Raw genomic sequence first — 18,538 nt, 5'->3', positions numbered from 1 at the left:
GTAAGGTTTGAAATAGACATGTCATTTCATTCCTTGCTAGACACTTAACACCGACACTGTGACCTATGGATCAATAAAGTCGGTGAAACAATAGGAGATCAACACCTAATTTTTGGTGGTTCGATATGTTATTCCATTCTCTGTTGATGAGAGGTAACTGAATATATCAAAATCTGCTTAGACACTAGTGTTATTAAAAAAAATATGGTTGATTAATAAATGGAGAGGACTTTATTTGTTTAAGTGGAGTTGGTAAGAAACTCAACAATTAAAAGCAACAACGTGACGGCATCAACCTGAAAAATGCAACATATAAAGCAATAAAAACTTTCATTTGTACAGTAGGAACATATAATTTCACACCTTTTCTGTTGAATGAAAGGAACACTTCTCCTTCTCTGATAGTTCCTCCGTCCATATTAGATGGACACTTTCTATTTTACATTTTCATTAAGAAATCATTAATAGATTGATCAACTTTACTATTTTGTCCTTTGTTTATAATAATTTGCCTCTTCAAAACAGAAATTCTTAGATCTTCAAAATCTGCTTAAACTTCTAAAGATCCTATTAGTTGTTGGGGTAAAATGAGAAAAAATTAACTGATTTTATTCTTATTTAGTAGGGATAATTGATAAGGTATAAGTACCTCTTAGACTATGATCGAAATTTTAGAGATACACCTTAGCTAAACTAAGGTCCTATTACCCCCGAACCCATTTTTTTTGGTAATTTTGTACACCTTTTTGGCTTACGTGGCATCCAAACATCTCCCACGCACCTCAATTGTGTGGAGTCGTGGAGTGTACTACGTAAATCAAAAGGTGTGTAAAAAAAAATGAGTTCATGGGTAATAGGACCTTAGTTTAGTTAAGGTGTGTCTCTAAAATTTCAGTCATAGTCTAGAGTACTTATACTTTATTCCTATTTAGTAAGTAATCAAGTAATATGAGACAAATATTTTTAGTAAAATGTCCATCTAATATGGGACGGAGAGAGTAATTAATATGATAGGTAAGACTAGACTATTAAAGATAGGTAAAGTAAAGGCCATGTCCATTTAGTGATCTAATTAGTCACTATTTTTAGCTCAACCATCCACTTCTTACCTATATGTACCTTTTGATAATCTAGTTTACAACTTTTAGCTCCTTTTAATAATTTAGTCACTATTTTTAGCTCAATACTTTGCCCCTATTTTTTCCCTTTTTTTAGCCAGTTGTTTCTTCTAAATTTAGTTATCACCTACTGCACAATTAATGATATTTCCTCCATATGTTTGACTGCCATGTAGTCTAAACATATATTAGTTGAGCAACTTTTATTTATTGCAGACACGTTCGGAATAAAATAATTAAAATAATTTTTTTATTGACTTTAACAATTATTCAATAAAGAAAACATCACATATCGTAGTTAGAATGAATATATACTATTCACATTGTATTTTCATGACAGCCATATTAATTAGGGATAAGGGTATGAAAAATACCTCAATTTTGGTCGAATTTGTTGTTGCGATACTAAACTTTCATGAGGACCTATTACCTCCCTAGACTATTTAATACTGTATTTTAAACATATATATTTGCCCACGTGGACATAAAAAATAATGCAAAATTATAATTAGTAATGTGTCCACGTGGGCACATAAATACCTTTAAAATACACTACTAAATAGTTCAGGGGGTAAAAAATACGGAATTAAATAGTCTAGGGAGGTAATAGGGGGAGGTAATAGGTCCTTATGAAAGTTTAGTATCGCAACAACAAATCCGACCAATGTTGGGGTATTTTCCAAACCCTTATCCCTATTAATTAATTAGACTTCAAAGTTGAAGTTCTTTTGTTTGCCCAAATAAATTTGTTGTCCCATTAATTAATATTAGAACTAGTAAATTTGTCCACATTTTGTGTAAACTACATCAAAAATGATCTTTAGGGGTAATTATTAACGACAATAGGTTAATTGTCGCTAAAAACATATGTTTAACGACATTTAGCACGCTTTGTAAATGTCCCTAAAGCCTATAGCGACTGGATCAAATTATGGCAATTAACTAATGGCGGTAAAGGTTTTATCACTCTTTGTTAATGTGTATATTTATTGCCGCTAAAAGTTATTTTTGTTGTAGTGACAGTTATAAAAGACGATAAGATGTATATATATAATATTTGGTTAGTTAATTGACTTCCAACAAAGTCATAAGTTACTATTTTAAATCAAAAGAAATTATAAACTTACGACAAACAAAAAATTATATAAAATATAAAATAAAGAGAAATCAGAGAGAGAACATAAAAAAATAAACAAATAATGGAATATCATTCATACGACCTTAATCATTAAAAAATAAGAAATCAACATACAATCTTCTGAGCACTTGCCAACATCCATTCCCTCAAGCTGATCATCATTCAATAGTCTTCATTTTATTGCTCAAGTCAAACTAAAACATGAATATAACAAGTACTGGAAACATAATGTAACACCCCCAAAAAATTTAAGCTAAGACCCGAATAATTCTTCGTGTGTGTATAGATCCATACCGGATGATTCCTAGTTGTGCATAGGTGCTAAGCTTAATTCTTTAGTGTGGTAAGAGTATTGGAGAAGAATTAAGGTCATAGAAATCCTATAGCACAAAGTTGAGTTGAAAGTTTCCTTATTGATTGAATTGTGATACAATAGTTATGTGTCTTATTACTTATCAAATTAATTATAGGTCTTTGAGTCTTATTTCCAATGTCACTAATTATTTGTAAATCAAATCCTGGAGTAAAACGTTATGGCTGTTTTATTAGAGACACTCTAGTCTAGGAATTGTGTTCCATGTTTCACGAATTGGAAACTACTTGTCGTGCAAGCATTTACGGGTTGTGGCTCATACTCGTGGAATTGAATCAGAGACTTGTAATTTTCACCTCAGCTTCACGGAAGCAATCCACGAGTTTGTGGATCATTCCACTGGTCGTAGAAGGTCCGTTGACCATGTATACCACTCGTATATCATGTTTATTATTTGTATATTAAATATTTCAGATTTCATAAAAGTGTTATTTGAGTTTCTTTTCTCACTTTTCACCTCTTCGTTGACCCAACATCCCCCAGGAGATCTCTTCAACCACGCCAAGTCTTATAAGTATTTTTCATGAGCTTTCAACATAAATTCTAGAAGTTTTTACAAGATTCTAACATCAAATCCTTTTATATCTCTAGTAAAATCAATAACTCAATTCTAAGGCTCAAAAATTGAATTTTTTAGCAAGTCCATCAAGAATTCTTCCTTCCAAATCAAGATAATCATACTCTCACAATTTACTAGTGATTCTAACATATTATATGAATCCTAAGCAAGAATCTACCATCAAAACATAGGATTTTCAAGAAACAAGTCCAAAAATTTCAAGAAAGCATTTCTTAATTGTTCTTCATCAAGTTAGGATTTCTCTTCAAGATTTGTGGAACATTAAGTTATGTTGGGATATCATAGTGAGGAATTAAGTTCTTCCTCATGCCCTACATCTATAATTTAACTTAGCAATATTAAAACTAGAGTTTTTACCCCAAAGTTTAATATGTTCGAAATTCTCTCTATATTCCTATTGTTGGTTCTTAATATCATTATAGTGATTTCAATACTTCATATTATTAACGATCTTTGATTGTTGTTCATGATTAATATACCACACAAACTTTTTATAGTTAAGAGTAAATGAAAGCCATGACATACTGTTTCTTATACATTATTTTCATGCGTAAAGTAAATTCTAAGCCTTAAATAGTGTTTTAGAAAAGTTTCAAGAAAGCATGAATTGCTTGAAGTGCATTATTCTCAAAAATAAAAGCACAGTTAGTTTTAAAGAAATCATATCTTAGTTTTGAGAAAGTACAATTAATTTTTCATAAAAACATAGTCTTTTAAAGTAAATTTATTATAATTATAAAGAAGCATTTTTAGTATTAATTCAAGATGAAGATTTTCAGTTTTTCCCTTAAAATGGGATATCTTTACAATTATTGAGCATAGTGTATATTTATGAGAATAGTATTGAGGCAAATGTTAGTTTACATAAAGGAGAAAAAGATGACAAGCATTGGTGTGACGGTTATGAATAGTTATGATAAATTGCTTTAAGACTGACATTCAAATTCAAACTTTTGAAAAGATCATCATTGTTGAAGCAACATAATTTGTACAACGTTGAAAACTGCTACGGAAAAATGGATCAAAGGTGTAAGTCTTATCAGATACAAAAAAATATAGTGGATATGGTACTAAAATGGAATATAGTTTCGTAGGAGATAAATACTACTTGTAAAGATATTTAGAAGCTTATGAGGTTCCTTGAAGTGGTTGATATGGTGCACAGTGGCATAGCTAGGAATTTAATGAAGGGTGTCTAAATTTTTAATAGTAATTTTTTTTAAAAAAACGACGATTTAAATTACCAAAACAAATAATCAAGTTAAATATAGGAATATTTTTAATAGAATTACAAGTGTATAATTCAAAACTAACATAAAGAAAATAAACTACTATTGAAAACATAATTTAAATATATTATTACAATTATACTCGACGAGGTTTCATATCCTGAAACGTTTTTATAATAGACTCATTAGAAATAGTACGAAATACTTTCTTTTCTACATAAGGCACTATACAACCGTCTAAAAACTCATCATCCATTCGATTTTGCAAGTCATTTTTAGAGTATTTAAATCAATACTTTGTTTTTGAAAAGAATGTGACAACATTTCTAATTGATCTACCGTTGTTTCTTTATTTGGTTGACTTAGAGAAGTCAAACTTATTTTGGTACTCTATTATAATAATTCTCATGTGTATTGAAAATTGAAACTAAAATATTAAGTTGGTTATTTTTGTTATAAAATAAGAGAACGAGAAGAAAAAACAGAGAGAATTATTGAGATTCTATTCTTAATAATATTGTGATATAATTTGGGTAAATGAGTTTCGTATTTATAGAGAAAGAAAACTTTATTCCATAAGGGAAAAGTATTAAAATTTAAGGAAATCTTATTCCATAAGGAAAAGATATTAAAATTTAAGGAAATAATTCAATTTTAATTGAAAAAAATCCGCAAGAAAAAGTATTAAATTCAAGGTAATCTTATTCTACAAGGAAAATGTATTAAAATTTAAGGAAATAATTTAATTTTAATTGAAAAAAAATAGTTAGTAAAGGAGGGATTCGAACTTGGGTCTTGGAGACCTTCATGATACTATTAGCCACCAAGCTATTGAACTTTTATGTTAAAATTACGCATGTTTATTTACTTAATTGAATTCAAGAAGTCAAAATAATTACAGAAAAAGAATACAACCCTGCGGGGAATCAAACCGGGACAAAAAGTAGGATTGCACAGGCTATTGCCAACTCCATTGCGCATCACTTTGTTATCAAGGGGGTACAAATTCTATATATACCAATATAAAGTCAAAATTTTACATGTATATATAGTATAATTTTTCGACGAAGGGTGTCCAATTGGACACCCTGGAGTCTACATGGCTCCGCCCCTGATGGTGCATGCATACTCCTAGATCTTGGATAGTACTTCTTCTATCTCATTTTATGTGGCGTCTTTGACTTGACATAGTGTTTAAGAAAAAAGATACTCTTGATATTTGTGGTCCTAAGAAATACTTAGATATTTGTGTGGTTGTAAATCATTTCAGTAAAGATAAAAGGAGATTTAAAGTTAAATTGTTTCTAATTATAGTAAGGTGACATTCTTTTTGGGATGGACAAAAAAAAGGGTACCATATAAAATGGGACTATTACACCCTGAAAATTTCTAAGTTAAAATCCGAATTATTCTTCATTTACGTATAAGATCGTGTCGGGTAATTCTTAAACTATACTTAGGTGTTAAGGTAAATTCTTTAGTGTGAGAATAAATTTAGAGATGAATTAAGGTCACAAGAAACCTAACACAAAGTTGAGTTGAAAGCTTCCTTATCGATTAAGTTTTGACATAAGATTCTACTTAGATCAACTTCAAACGATCATATCTCTCAGCTCATAATGAATTAGGTGGCTCATGACCTATCAAATTAAAGGTCTATGAGTCCTCTTTCCAACGTCGCCAAATTTGTCTCATTCTAAGTTTGGAGTAAAAGGTTATACCTGTTTTAGTAAAGCCCTGTCATGTAGTTGATGTTCTACCACTTGACCAACGGATGGTAGAAATTTTGACTAATGGTAGACCATTCCGTGAAGGCTTGCTGCACTTTTTTTCAAGCTACTTTCTGCACGCTTCTAGGATTATTTTGATCCTTTCCCAAGCTTTTAACCCTATTCTAAGTTGTTTTTGAGTGTTTTAACTGAGTATATCATTCAACTAACTAGTTTTCCTCTCAAAATCATTAATTTAAACATTCAAGTATTTAGAAATTCTCTTAAAACTTACCTAGGGTTCTTCTTCCTCATCAAGAACCCTAAAACATTCAAGTCAAAAATTCAAGATACAAAGAGAAGCCTTCAACCCAAGGTTTTTCAAAATTCTTCCACTCTTGAAACTCCATAAAAGAATTTATTTTATCAAGATGAAGCACCAAGATTCCAAGACCAAAGATTTCATCCAAGAAAGGTAGTGTTCTTACTTGAGCTCAAGAAAAATCAAGCCTCGTCAAAGTTTTCGATCTAATAGCTTCATAATCATATATGTAAGACTATCATAGTGTTGGACTAGTTCATCCTCACGCCCTACATCTACTTTCTAGCAGTAAAAGAGTAATCTAGGGTTCTATCCTTAGTTTTGAGTATTCTTGAGATGAATTTGATGTTGAGTTCTGAGTTCTAAAATTCTTATTCCGAATTTCTATTCCTGATTGTTGAGTTGTTGTATATCATGTATTGAGATCTTGAGTTTGTTGTTCATGTCTATTTTCCAGCATGAACCTTATTATTGAGTTATTTGTTTAGAAATCCTTTTAACCAATCATTGTCTTAAATTAATTTCTGAGAAAATAAAGAAGAGTTTTGGGTAGAGTCTGAAGAGATGCTTTGAGAGAGAGTATAAGAAAACTAAGTATTTTCCAAATGTATCATTTTTTAAAGTGAGAAAAGAGAAACTTTGATATCTAAATGAGTTTATGAGTTCAGAGATATTTCAAAGCATTACCTTTTTTAAGAGGATCTTTTGAGTAATTACCTCAAATTGAGAAAGAGAATGTTTTTAAACATTGAACATGAGTATATATTTATTGGGAGTAGTATTGAGAACGTAGCTCATAGTGATGGTCTTCGGTTAGAGAATCTCCCAAATAGAGTTAAAAGTGTATTTTTATTATATCACTAATATGTTGAGTTCAGAGATGAGTGAGTATTTTTGTAAAGTTTTAATGATTTCACTCTTTTATTTCTTTACATTCAGTTGAGTATATATTTATATCTATTGCAGTCCTTTCATTCAGTTATTTTTTATTCAACTATATTACATTCTTGTACGTTCAACATAGTGATGTCATTCAACATGCATCTTTTAATGATGCAGATACATGCACTTAGGATCCTCAACAAAAGTCCATTGAGATCATTTTATCTTCTAGTTAGCTTTTGAGTGAGACCTCTTTGCTTCCGCAGGACTCCAATTTTGTGAGTTATTAGTATTAGTTTTTGAGAAGTCGTGGGTCTTGTCCCGACATTCATCTTTATACAATTTAGGCTTCATAGATAGACAATTTTAGAGAGTCTCTCAGTGTCAGAGGTTTTCTTCAAAACTTATGTTTAATACTTAGTATATTCAGAGAGTTTTGAGATTTAATACACTGTTGATTTAACATTTCTTTCAGTTCGATGCTTGTGTATGTTTGAGTTAGTTTTCCACTTGTAGTTAGCTAGAATGAGGGTTCGCTTGAGAGCGATGGTTCTTGAGTGTCGGCCATGTCCAGGATGTAGGCTCGGGTCGTGACAGGGACGAATGGAATGCACACAATTTAATTTTCTATTTCGTTATTCTATAAAGTTGCTTGAATTTCTACTTTCTCTAGTGAAATTATAATTGTTGCTATCTCATTATTTAACTCTTTGAAAATTTTTATGCATTAATATAACTGTATTGTTGGTTGCCAAATTTTCACGGTCCGATACTACACCTTAAAATGTAATAATGTGCTTAGAATCATAAGTAATCCAAAACTAACCATTGATACTGGCATAAATCATGAGAAACTAAATCTAAATATGTATAAGAGCTAAAAACGACTTTACGAAAGCATAGTTATGGAATAAACTAGTTCAATACATTTACTAAATAAAAGTTTGTTTACAACAACTGTAATCTGAAAAGTATCTATAACTACGTAGACTGATTACAATAACTCTAACTGACTGTCAATGAAGCCTCTACTAATATTGAATATAGGTAGTTGAGACATGTCCCCCTGTTTTCCTTAATCGATACATATGAGCAGAAATAAAATACTGATTGACTTGAGTCCTTGAATAAATAGAACTCATCACCTGCTGGCTGGAAGCTGTGATATATTTGAGTAGGATCCTGATAATAAGCACCTGAATCTACATCACATGAAAAGTGTAGTTAGAAGAGGTATGTAATTACTATTTGCAATGTACTAAGTATGTGAAATATGCACTATATTCTATAAAGCTGAGCATGATGTATCTGAGATGTTAAACTGAAAGAAATTTAATATCTACTATATAAACATGCAATTGATCAATACTATTGAATAAACCGAATACAAGGTCATACAATAGAATAAACTGAATATAAGGTTATACAATATCTAAATCTGAATAATAGGAGATAGTAATAATTGACATACTCTATTTGAACTAAATAAAGTTCAGTTTATACCTCAACTAGAAGGGCGCTCTGTATCTTGTCAAAAGTAAGAATACTGATGACGTAAATCCACTAAACTAATGTCCAAAAGGATTAATGTGTCCAACCTAATCTGACGAATGAACCTTTAAAACCTACGTTGACTCATATTCTGAGACTTAGTTGCTACTAATGGTCATCAACTGAAGAGTAAGTCTTCATCCTGTGTTCGCAAGTGCTAAGTAATACTTCCCCGATAGAATTATGCTAATAAATTGACTAGTTCAATAATATTGAAAATTTAAGACTGACTGATAAACAATTTATATGAAACCATCTATTGGATCTGAAGACTGAATTAAAAATTGATTATGACGAGTTCTATATTTTGATTGGACTATGCAATTCAATCGACATAAGTTTAAAGGCATGAATTCGTATATTACGAGGACTTATTAAAATATTAATATAAATATACTAAATTGAGTGGAAAAGATGTATTCATAGGTTGTCCATAAGGAGGATCTGTGATTTAATGTAATTCATGTTTTTCATATGAACACTAGATTTTGTAGAATTCAATGACTGAAGTATGAAAGTTTCTTTGAAACATAATGGGTGAAATGATATCTATGGATGGAATCTCACATACCTAGAAGAGAAAACTTTGATAGAATTGTTGAACTTGAAGCTTGGAGAAGAATAACCCTAGTGTTGAAGGAGAATCACAAAAGTCTATTCTTGAACCTTGAGATGAGTTATCGTGAAACTCCTAGGTTTTGATGGTAGATTCTTGCTTAGGATACATAATCACATGTTAAAATCACTTTAAAAATATGGAGTATGCTTATCTTGAATTGAAAGGAAGGACTCTTGATGAAATTGCTCAAAAATCAAGTTTGAACCCTAGAATTGAGTTCTTGTTAGCACTAGAGATAAGAAGAGGATTTGATGTTTGAATCTTGTAGAAATTTTAGGATTTATGTTATAAAATCATGAAGAATACTTACCAAGACTTAGTAGGATTGAACATAGCTCTTGAAAGTTGTTGAGGTTGATGAAGGAGTTAAAAATGAGAAAAAGAAATTTAAAATAGCGTTTTTTTTATGAAATATGAAAAAATGATATACGCCTGATATATGGTGATATATGGGTTGTATATGGTATATGTGCATTCTAAGACCTGTGGAATGGTTCGTGGAACTCGGGTGAAAAATTTAAGTCTTTGATTTAATTTTATGAGCATAATCTAAGGCCCGTAGATGCTTTCACGATCGGTAGGTTCGATCCGTAAAACTCAAATCCTAAAATCTGAGTATCGCGGGAAAATTGATCATAACTTTTTACTCTGGATTTAGATTAACAAACGATTCGTGGCGTTGAAAATAAGTCTCATAAACCTTTAATTTGATAGGTAATGAGACAACTAACTCTTCATATTCTGAGATATATGGTCGTTTGAAGTTGATCCTTGCATGAACTCATGCTAAACACTCATGACCCTAAACCATATCCATTAGAAGTTCCTTATGACCCTAAATCATATTTGATACACTTACTATACTTGAAAATAGACCTTAACACACATGAACAAGTAGGACATCACTGGGTTCAAGATGATACGCTTATGATGAAAGGTTCAGACCTTTAGCATTGAATTTGTAAGGTGTTGCACAAATAAAATCTATCAAAATTACCCCATTTTTAATACAATCTTAGCAAATAAGCAAAAGTTCATAATAAGGGTATAGTACACTATCACAAAACTATTCTAAAAAAAAATGTAATATTTATTGATCGAACCTTAATTTGATAAATAATCGAAATTGAACATTAGTTGTATACTACTCCTTAATGTAATCCTCTCATTAACATAGTACAAACTTGATTTAAATTGAAATAAATGATGATATAAAGAGAAATCTTTCTTATGAAGAAAGAAATAACGTCGCCTGAGAGATTCGAACTCTCGCGGGGAAACCCCATGTACTTAGCAGGCACACGCCTTAACCACTCGGCCAAAGCGACGCTTGTTTAGCAAAGCATATAGTTTATATTATATATAACTCATAATATATTCTGGGTAAATCCGCTGGATTTCATATTGCTTGCCAGCAGTAAACTTCACCATTTTTGCTTCCTTCGATCCCAAGCTTTTATCGATCAACAGAAGAAATCTGGACGGATATTTGCGATTGTTAAGTGTAATCAGAAGCTAGAAGAATGGCAACTGTAAAAGCAGTGATGGGGAATTTGACGGTGGCAGAACGACAAGTACTCACGGCAGTGAACAGCGGAGCATCAAGTCTCTCATTCGTCGGTTCAGGATTTATAGTACTCTGTTATTTGCTTTTCAAAGAGCTTCGCAAGTTCTCCTTCAAACTTGTCTTCTACCTCGCTTTATCTGTGAGTAAAATTACTTTCACTTTTTCACTACTTATTAGGGTTTTGTTTTATATATGTTCATTAGCTCTTGCTCAAAATGTAGGTATATTTTGAGAAACTTAGTTTACGTTTTTTGGCCAGAAAATGTATGTAGATCAGTGAGCTAGGATGTTTGGGAAGGAAATACTGAGTTCTAAAAAAGAACAATGTAAACATGTATATAGTCAAAATACTTATTGCATTTTCAATTAAGCGAGTAAATTTATCCTGTATCTAATGATGCAAAATATGGAAAATCTTCATGGAAGATGAAAAAAATGTATTTGGAGGTATATAAAAAGAAAAGAAGAAGAAAACTTAAGAGAGAAGAAAGAATATGGAAGAAGTTGATATCCATGTGGATTGTGGGTTGTCTGATTGATACACATTTCTCACAGTCTGTCGTCCCACAGTGGGTAATTCTATCATTGGATCAAAAGTATGTTGCTGACTTGCTACTATAGGATGAGAAGTTGAACTAGTGCTAGTAGCTCTGATGGAAATGATGTTCACTCTATCTTTTACTAAGATTATAACTCTAAACAAGCAGTTGTTCCATCTGCTAGGGCTTCTCAAAGCTTTGATACCTAGGGATCTTTTTATTTGGCAAGTAATGCGAAAATTAGTTATAACTTAAAAAAGAAGAAAAAGATAAATACATACTTTGAAAAGTTAAAAGAAGATGAAAGAACAAGAAAAAAGTTGGTATGCATATTGGTTATTAGGATTTGTTATTGTGATTTTGACTGCACCTTGCCAGATTCTCGTGTTCTCTCCCACAGTGATAAGATTCAATCTGATCTCAGTTTTGATTTTTGGATCAAATGGATGTAGCTTTGGCATGATCTAGAACTTGAATTTGTGTGCTAGTAGCTTTAATGGAAATGAAGTTGACTCTATGTTTCAAATTTGTTACTTCAACAGCTTAAGATTAATCAATCAATTATCTCATATCCTTGGATAGAGTAGTATATCTCTGAGCATTTTATTGGGTAAGATACCTGATTGGAGTTTGCTAAATTTACTCTGCTTTAAGTTTATTTGTTCCTTCTTTGTTAATTATTTGAATGGAGATTGTTGCGGTGCTTACTCAAACCAAATGACTAATGGGAAGTACTCAATCAATATAATAGAAGAATAGGAAGAAAAATACATCTAGTATAATTGCATAGGTGGTAATCATAATGGTATGTGCCTATCAAGAACATTGATTGCTAAGATGCTTCCTTTTTATATTATGGCTTGTAATCTTTCATACATAGGCTTTGCTATAATGTTTTATCTTTCTATGGATTAAGTTCCTCACATTTCCTGCCTTCTTCTAATTCATTTGCATCTGCTTTAAGATAATAGTAATAAGTACGTCATTTTGAGCGCAGGACATGTGCTGCAGTTTCTTCAGCATAATTGGGTATGGTCACTCCCATCTACAAGCATTTGTTGCAGGCTTCCAGTGAATTTTCATTTTAAATGGTTCCGTAGCATTTATTAACTGTGAGTTCTTTTTTTGGTCATGTAGGGATCCTTCCAAAGGGTTCTTCTGTTATGCTCAGGGATATACAACACATTTCTTCTGCCTAGCGTCTTTCTTGTGGACAACAACAATTGCCTTTACTCTTCACCGAACAGTTGTTAGACATAAGACGGATGTTGAAGATTTGGAGCCAATGTTTCATTTATATGTTTGGGGTATCTTTTTATTAGAGAAAACAAATTGGATTCTATAGTTGGTTACTGTGGTTCCTTTCTCTCTTTCTGAATGCATTTGTTTTGGTTGGCAGCTTCTTGAAGGTTTTTTCTTTCTTCATTCTGTTTATATGCGGATGCTTCTTGCAGGAACTTCAGGAGTAATGACAGTTATAAGATCAATTGCCAATAATCATGAACATCTAAGTCGGCTGGGCACTTGGTGTTGGGCACAAACAGGACACACAGGAAAGGCAAGTATTTAATGATCATAGTTTCAAGCTCTTTTACTATGTAATTTTTCATGGTAATTTCTGTTGTTTGTCATCTATGTAGTTTTAATAACTTCAAAAATGGTGATAGTGTTCTACTGTTACATTCTCCAAAAAATTGTGAAAGTTTTGAAATACTGAAGTATATGGATATAGGAGTTCTTTCATTTTCATGAATAAAGTCTATGTGTCAAATGAATGCACAGTGTAATTGGTTGTTGATTGGTGAAGGAGTTCTTACATTTTATCTCTTATTTTAGTTCTTTTCCTTTGAAGGAGAAAAGGAGAAGAGACTATTATGATTTTGGTAAAATGGTCCTGACAAGCTTGAAACACACTATAAAATGAAGTTCGTAATGTGTCAAAAATAGTATAAAAATTATCGTATCCCCAGGGGTTGGTTCAAACAATATTCAATTGGCTTAACACTATCAGGAGCATTAATTCTTTAGACTGAGATGGTTCTAAACCACAAGTAACCGTCTAGAATTGTAAAAATTGATCATGGAAATGTTGAGAGTTGAGCAATAGCAATTAACTGTCAATGAGAAAAGTAAGGGCAATTAACAAGACATGTGCAAGATAGTTATTTGGGATCTAACTTTGTTCAAGATTCATTTCTAAGGTTTTGTTGATTCTCATGTATTCAACGGTTGATTAGATTATTCTTGTAGCTAAGATTCTTCTTTTGTATGAACTTAATCCTTGTGGGTTAAATTAATGGAAAGCCTGTGAACATATGCAAGAAAACACTAGTGATTTTAGCCTCAAGGAAAACCTCTCATGAATTTTTTCCTATGTTGGTTCAATCAACAATTCAAGAGGCTCTTTTGATTACGTAGAAAAAAAAAGGGCAGTCTGGTGCACTAAAGCTCCTGCTATGCACACGGTCCGGGAAGGGCCCATCAATATAATGCATAGATATTTACTAAAATATTCCTCTTTCGATTAAATAAATAATGAATAACTTCATAATTCAATTCAAAATTTCATTAACGAATTCAAGCAATTAAACAAGAGTCCAATCCACAAATAACATTCAAAATACCAGGTATATTAAAATCCTAAGGGAAACTACTCTATAGATGAAAAGAAAGATATTCTCTTAAAGGGCATGAATATTCCGTGATCAGATTCAAAACTCCATTAACGAATTCAAGCAATTAAACAAGAGTCCAATCCACAGATAACATTCAAAACAACATGTATGGTTAAACCCCAAGGGAAAACTACTTCATAGATGAAAAGAAAGATATTGTCTTAAAGGCATGAAAACGAGAAAACATTACAACCAACTTTCAACCCAAACTTGTGAATAATCAATTGTTGATGAAAAAAGAAATGAATCATTGTGCTTCCTAGACTTAGCCGCTCTCTCAATCCCCCGTTAGTCCGAAAGACCCTTTTAAATTGTGTTTTTGATGTATTTATACCGTGTACTGGCGGCAAACCCTGGACCAAAATACCCTTAATGAGGCGAAGTGGAAAAACAACATACGCAGTGTTATCTCATAAGTGGTTTATGAGGAGGGTAGAAACGAAAATGAAAGCAGTAAAAACAATGAAAAGCGCTCTGGGAAACATTACATAACATACAAAAAAGAACAGTAATAACAACGAACTAATGCGATAATCAAAGCGCAAGAATCACAACGGTAACTAATCGAAATGGAAAAACATGGGTAGAAAATGAACTGATGCGTCGCGATCTGCGGTACCCCATGCGACGCGGCAAGAGGGATTTCTAGAGCCTTGTGCAAATAGACTTCTGCCATCAAAATACCTGTTGCGATGCGACTGGCGCATCACGGTAGGCTAGATTTTCAGCTTCTCTTTTTTTTCTTCAACTTTTCATATGCATACTTGGTCCTTCAACCCCAAACTTGAAGGCAGTTAGATTTTTTGGACTTCTACTCAAACTTCGAAGCTCCTAAGAGTCTGATTTAGCTTTGAAATTGCTTCTTAGCTCAGAATCAAGTCCTACACAATAAAACTTAAAATACTAATAGTGTAGCTCAACACAATTTAAGTGTAACAATGAAGACATGACATGTAGCCAAAAGCCCTTTTTCTAGCCTACCATCAGGTCTAGATTGATGTTTGCATTCGAGTTGTTTGGGATATATTCTGCTTTAGTCTGACATAACTTCTATCAAATTTGATCTTTCCTATGTTCATCACTGCAGGTGGTACACTTCATAACGTTTTATGCACCTCTTTGGGGTGCCATTCTTTTTAACGGTGTCACCTATTTTCAAGTGATACGGATGCTAAACAATGCAACTCGTGTATGTGGTCATTACCTTTATCCTTAATTATTTACGCATTCCTTTATTGGTTCATGAAGATTTGGGTTCTGGAAAATAATTTGTGACATTTCAAGTACGCTGGTGCTTCTAATATTCCAGATGGCAGTGGGCATGTCAGAGAGGTCATACCAACCAGATCCGCGGTCAGACATGAAGGTATGCAGAGCTTCCTCTCCTATCTCAAAGTAAATCAGAATAATAACTTATAAGAGTATGGGGTAGAAAATGGATGGCTTCGGGTGGAGTTTGGACACCATCTCATTTTCTTTTCTTGCTATTTGCCTCTTTATATCAACTGTTATGCTGTTGGCCATCTCGCAGGCACTAAATCGTTGGGGTTACTATCCCCTTATTCTTATTGGATCATGGTTTTTCGGTACAATCAACCGTATACATGACGTTATTGAACCAGGTCATAAGATATTTTGGCTTTCTGTTCTTGATGTTGGAATGGCACAGCTCATGGTAAATCCTATTATCTGTAGATGAATTCTCTCTTTTCTCTTCTCTTTGATGTGGTTGGGGAAGGTGTGTGGTGGGAACTTGCACTCTTTGATGAGTATTTTATTCCGTTATTACCATATAGATTGCAAGCAGGTATAGACCTGTTGGTAACTAGTGTTAACAATCAAAACCTGTCTGGATAGAATGACTTGGATCCTCTGTTTCCACCAAGCTTATCTACAGAATGTCAAGAGCGATGCCGCCAAGTGTTTACTTCAACTAGTTGGTGATATTCTGAACTGATTAATTTGTTTAACCAACAAAAAAGTTGATTAGTTTAGTTTAAGTGTCTGTATCCATGAATTGGTGGGATTCTCAGTTGATAGGAACTTATCTCTGACTTTATGTTGATGCTTAGTTTTGATCTACTCTCCTTTTAACAACTCTGACACTAAAAATATTGACAATGTTCTTTCTTGACAAATCTTCTATGCTTTGTTTAGGGTCTCTTCAACTCAATAGCATACGGCCTTAACAGCTCAGTCCGTAGAGCAATTTACGAGAGATTGGATCTGTAAGTCTCTATTAATTTTGACTCAAAATTTTTGCAACAGCAAGTGTTCTAACCCTATTTGCCCATAGCCCTAGAAAAGAGAGGGGGGGACATGTAACATATGTTTGGTTCCATCTTTTTCCTTTCTTTTCTTTATCTTGGGTAGTGCCAATGCCAGTGTGCTTGTTTGTTTCATCAGTAGTCATTTGGTTTCAAGAGATTGTATCTTTATTAAAAACTTAAAATTGCTTGTCTTTGCTCCTAATGTCAAGGAGCCTTTGTTCAATATTTTAATAGAGTTGGTTAAGTTGTCCTTGTTGCATGATCATTACTCCATCCATCCCAATTTATGTGATGCACTTTGACTGGGTAGGAGTTTAAGAAAGAGAGAAAAATGTAAAACTCACAAACAGAATGAATAGATCAACTGAACTACAGTGGAGATTCTACTATTCTCAATCTGAAATGGAGAAAGAAGAAGAGAGCAATCTGAGGGAGAACGATAGAATGGGAATCTCAAAACCTATTGCTGTAATCAAAGAACATATACAGAGAATTAGTAACCAACTAATCCAACTAATATCGAAAACTAACTAGCTGAGATGACATCTAATTGTAACTAACTGTGACTTATCCCAACTCTCAGCTAAGTAAGGTACAGTGAATTGAAAGCTGAATGTACAAATACATTAATTATGTAACTCTTAATAAAACATTTTTGAAACATGTCTAAAACAAGTCATTGATATCCATGTGACTATAAGTCATGTTATTATATAATGAGAAGTTTAAATTGTTTCTATGCTTAAAAAAAGTACCATTCTTTTTGGGTCAAACTAAAAAAGAAAGGGCATCACTAGGAAGCTATTTTCGAAAGAATAAATTATCCCTACTGTATGGCCTTTAATACATTTCTCTGAAGTGACGAAAATGCACAGTAGTTTCTAACTTCTTATTACTCAATCACCTTGGTGTTAAGTTTATGTTTCAATCTGTGTCATTTTCCAGGTTACCTGAATGGTCTCAAAGATGGCTTCCAAAGAGCTCAAAGTCAAGAGGCCAACAGCAAGACAGTGAATTAGTCTCTCTAAAGATTCAAGATCAGCAATAACAATTTTGTGCTTGTACATTCATCTCAATGACTCTGCCGCCTTATCATAATTGGACCAGATTGACAGTTGATAACTGCATTGTGACAGACAGGGATGCTCTTCATTGCTTCAGCCCGGGTTTTGTGTTCACATACTTTGACTGATCCTCCTCTGCACCATATGCTAATTGCTTGTTGCTCCTTTTTGATTGCTCGAGCGTACTAATGTACCAACTTTGTTATTGATACCGAAGGATGTTAGCGTGATCAATAGAATACATATGATCTGATATTGGCTGATGCTAAGCCTTCAAGTATAGGCAAGGCATAATATTTGCTTAGTGATGTATCGAAGGAGAGAACATTTGTTACTGATTTATTTGTTGTGTCGATTCGATTTACTACAGTTATTGGCTCTTGCTACTTATATTCACTCTCGCTGCATAGCCTTTCCTTTCCAGATTGTTTGGATGGTTACTAATTGTATAATATAATGTTTGTTTTGATTGTCACTTAAATTTTATTGTACGGTATTGCTAAATTCTTTATTATGTAATGACGAGAAGTCTCATTTTATTATGTATTGATTGATTTGGTGTATTCATGTCCTCACCTTATTTGAGTTTATTTTCGGATTCTTTTGGAATAAAGAAAGATTTGACTTTCTTCTAAGGGGGAACTAACTAAGTCTATACCCCATAAAAACAAATAAATTACAGATAAATATTCTTTTATAATTAATACCCCAAATTCTCATATTTCCCAGTTCTCCTTCTTCCCCAAATTTTCTTCCAACCCCCTAAAAACAAAATAATTACAGATAAATATCCCTTAACAATTAATACCCCAAATTCTCCTTCCCCAATTCTTCTTCTCAATTCTCCTTTACCAAATCTTCTTCATCCTCAGTTTTCCTTCTTACGATTCCACAACATTCTA

The 18,538-nt window shown here is 32.6% G+C and overlaps 1 protein-coding gene and 1 non-coding gene across 2 annotated transcripts; one reads left to right on the top strand and one right to left on the bottom strand.

The window, feature by feature from the left end:
- Window positions 1–10,767: 10,767 nt before the first annotated feature.
- TRNAS-GCU (transfer RNA serine (anticodon GCU)) lies at window positions 10,768–10,849 on the bottom strand. Its single transcript has one exon. It is a non-coding gene; the product is annotated as a tRNA-Ser (tRNA).
- A 103-nt stretch (window positions 10,850–10,952) lies between these two features.
- On the top strand, window positions 10,953–18,113 carry LOC125842059 (G-protein coupled receptor 1). The gene is made up of 9 exons (XM_049521257.1): window positions 10,953–11,227; window positions 12,625–12,656; window positions 12,765–12,934; window positions 13,082–13,185; window positions 15,390–15,491; window positions 15,612–15,668; window positions 15,834–15,977; window positions 16,460–16,530; window positions 17,518–18,113. The coding sequence occupies exons 1-9, from the start codon at window positions 11,045–11,047 to the stop codon at window positions 17,618–17,620; spliced, it is 966 nt and encodes a 321-aa protein (XP_049377214.1). The 5' UTR covers window positions 10,953–11,044; the 3' UTR covers window positions 17,621–18,113.
- The last annotated feature ends 425 nt before the right edge of the window (window positions 18,114–18,538 follow it).

Source organism: Solanum stenotomum, chromosome 10 (assembly GCF_019186545.1).
Source record: "Solanum stenotomum isolate F172 chromosome 10, ASM1918654v1, whole genome shotgun sequence".
Lineage (NCBI taxonomy): Eukaryota > Viridiplantae > Streptophyta > Magnoliopsida > Solanales > Solanaceae > Solanum > Solanum stenotomum.
This window is presented reverse-complemented; position numbering and strand designations above follow the sequence as displayed.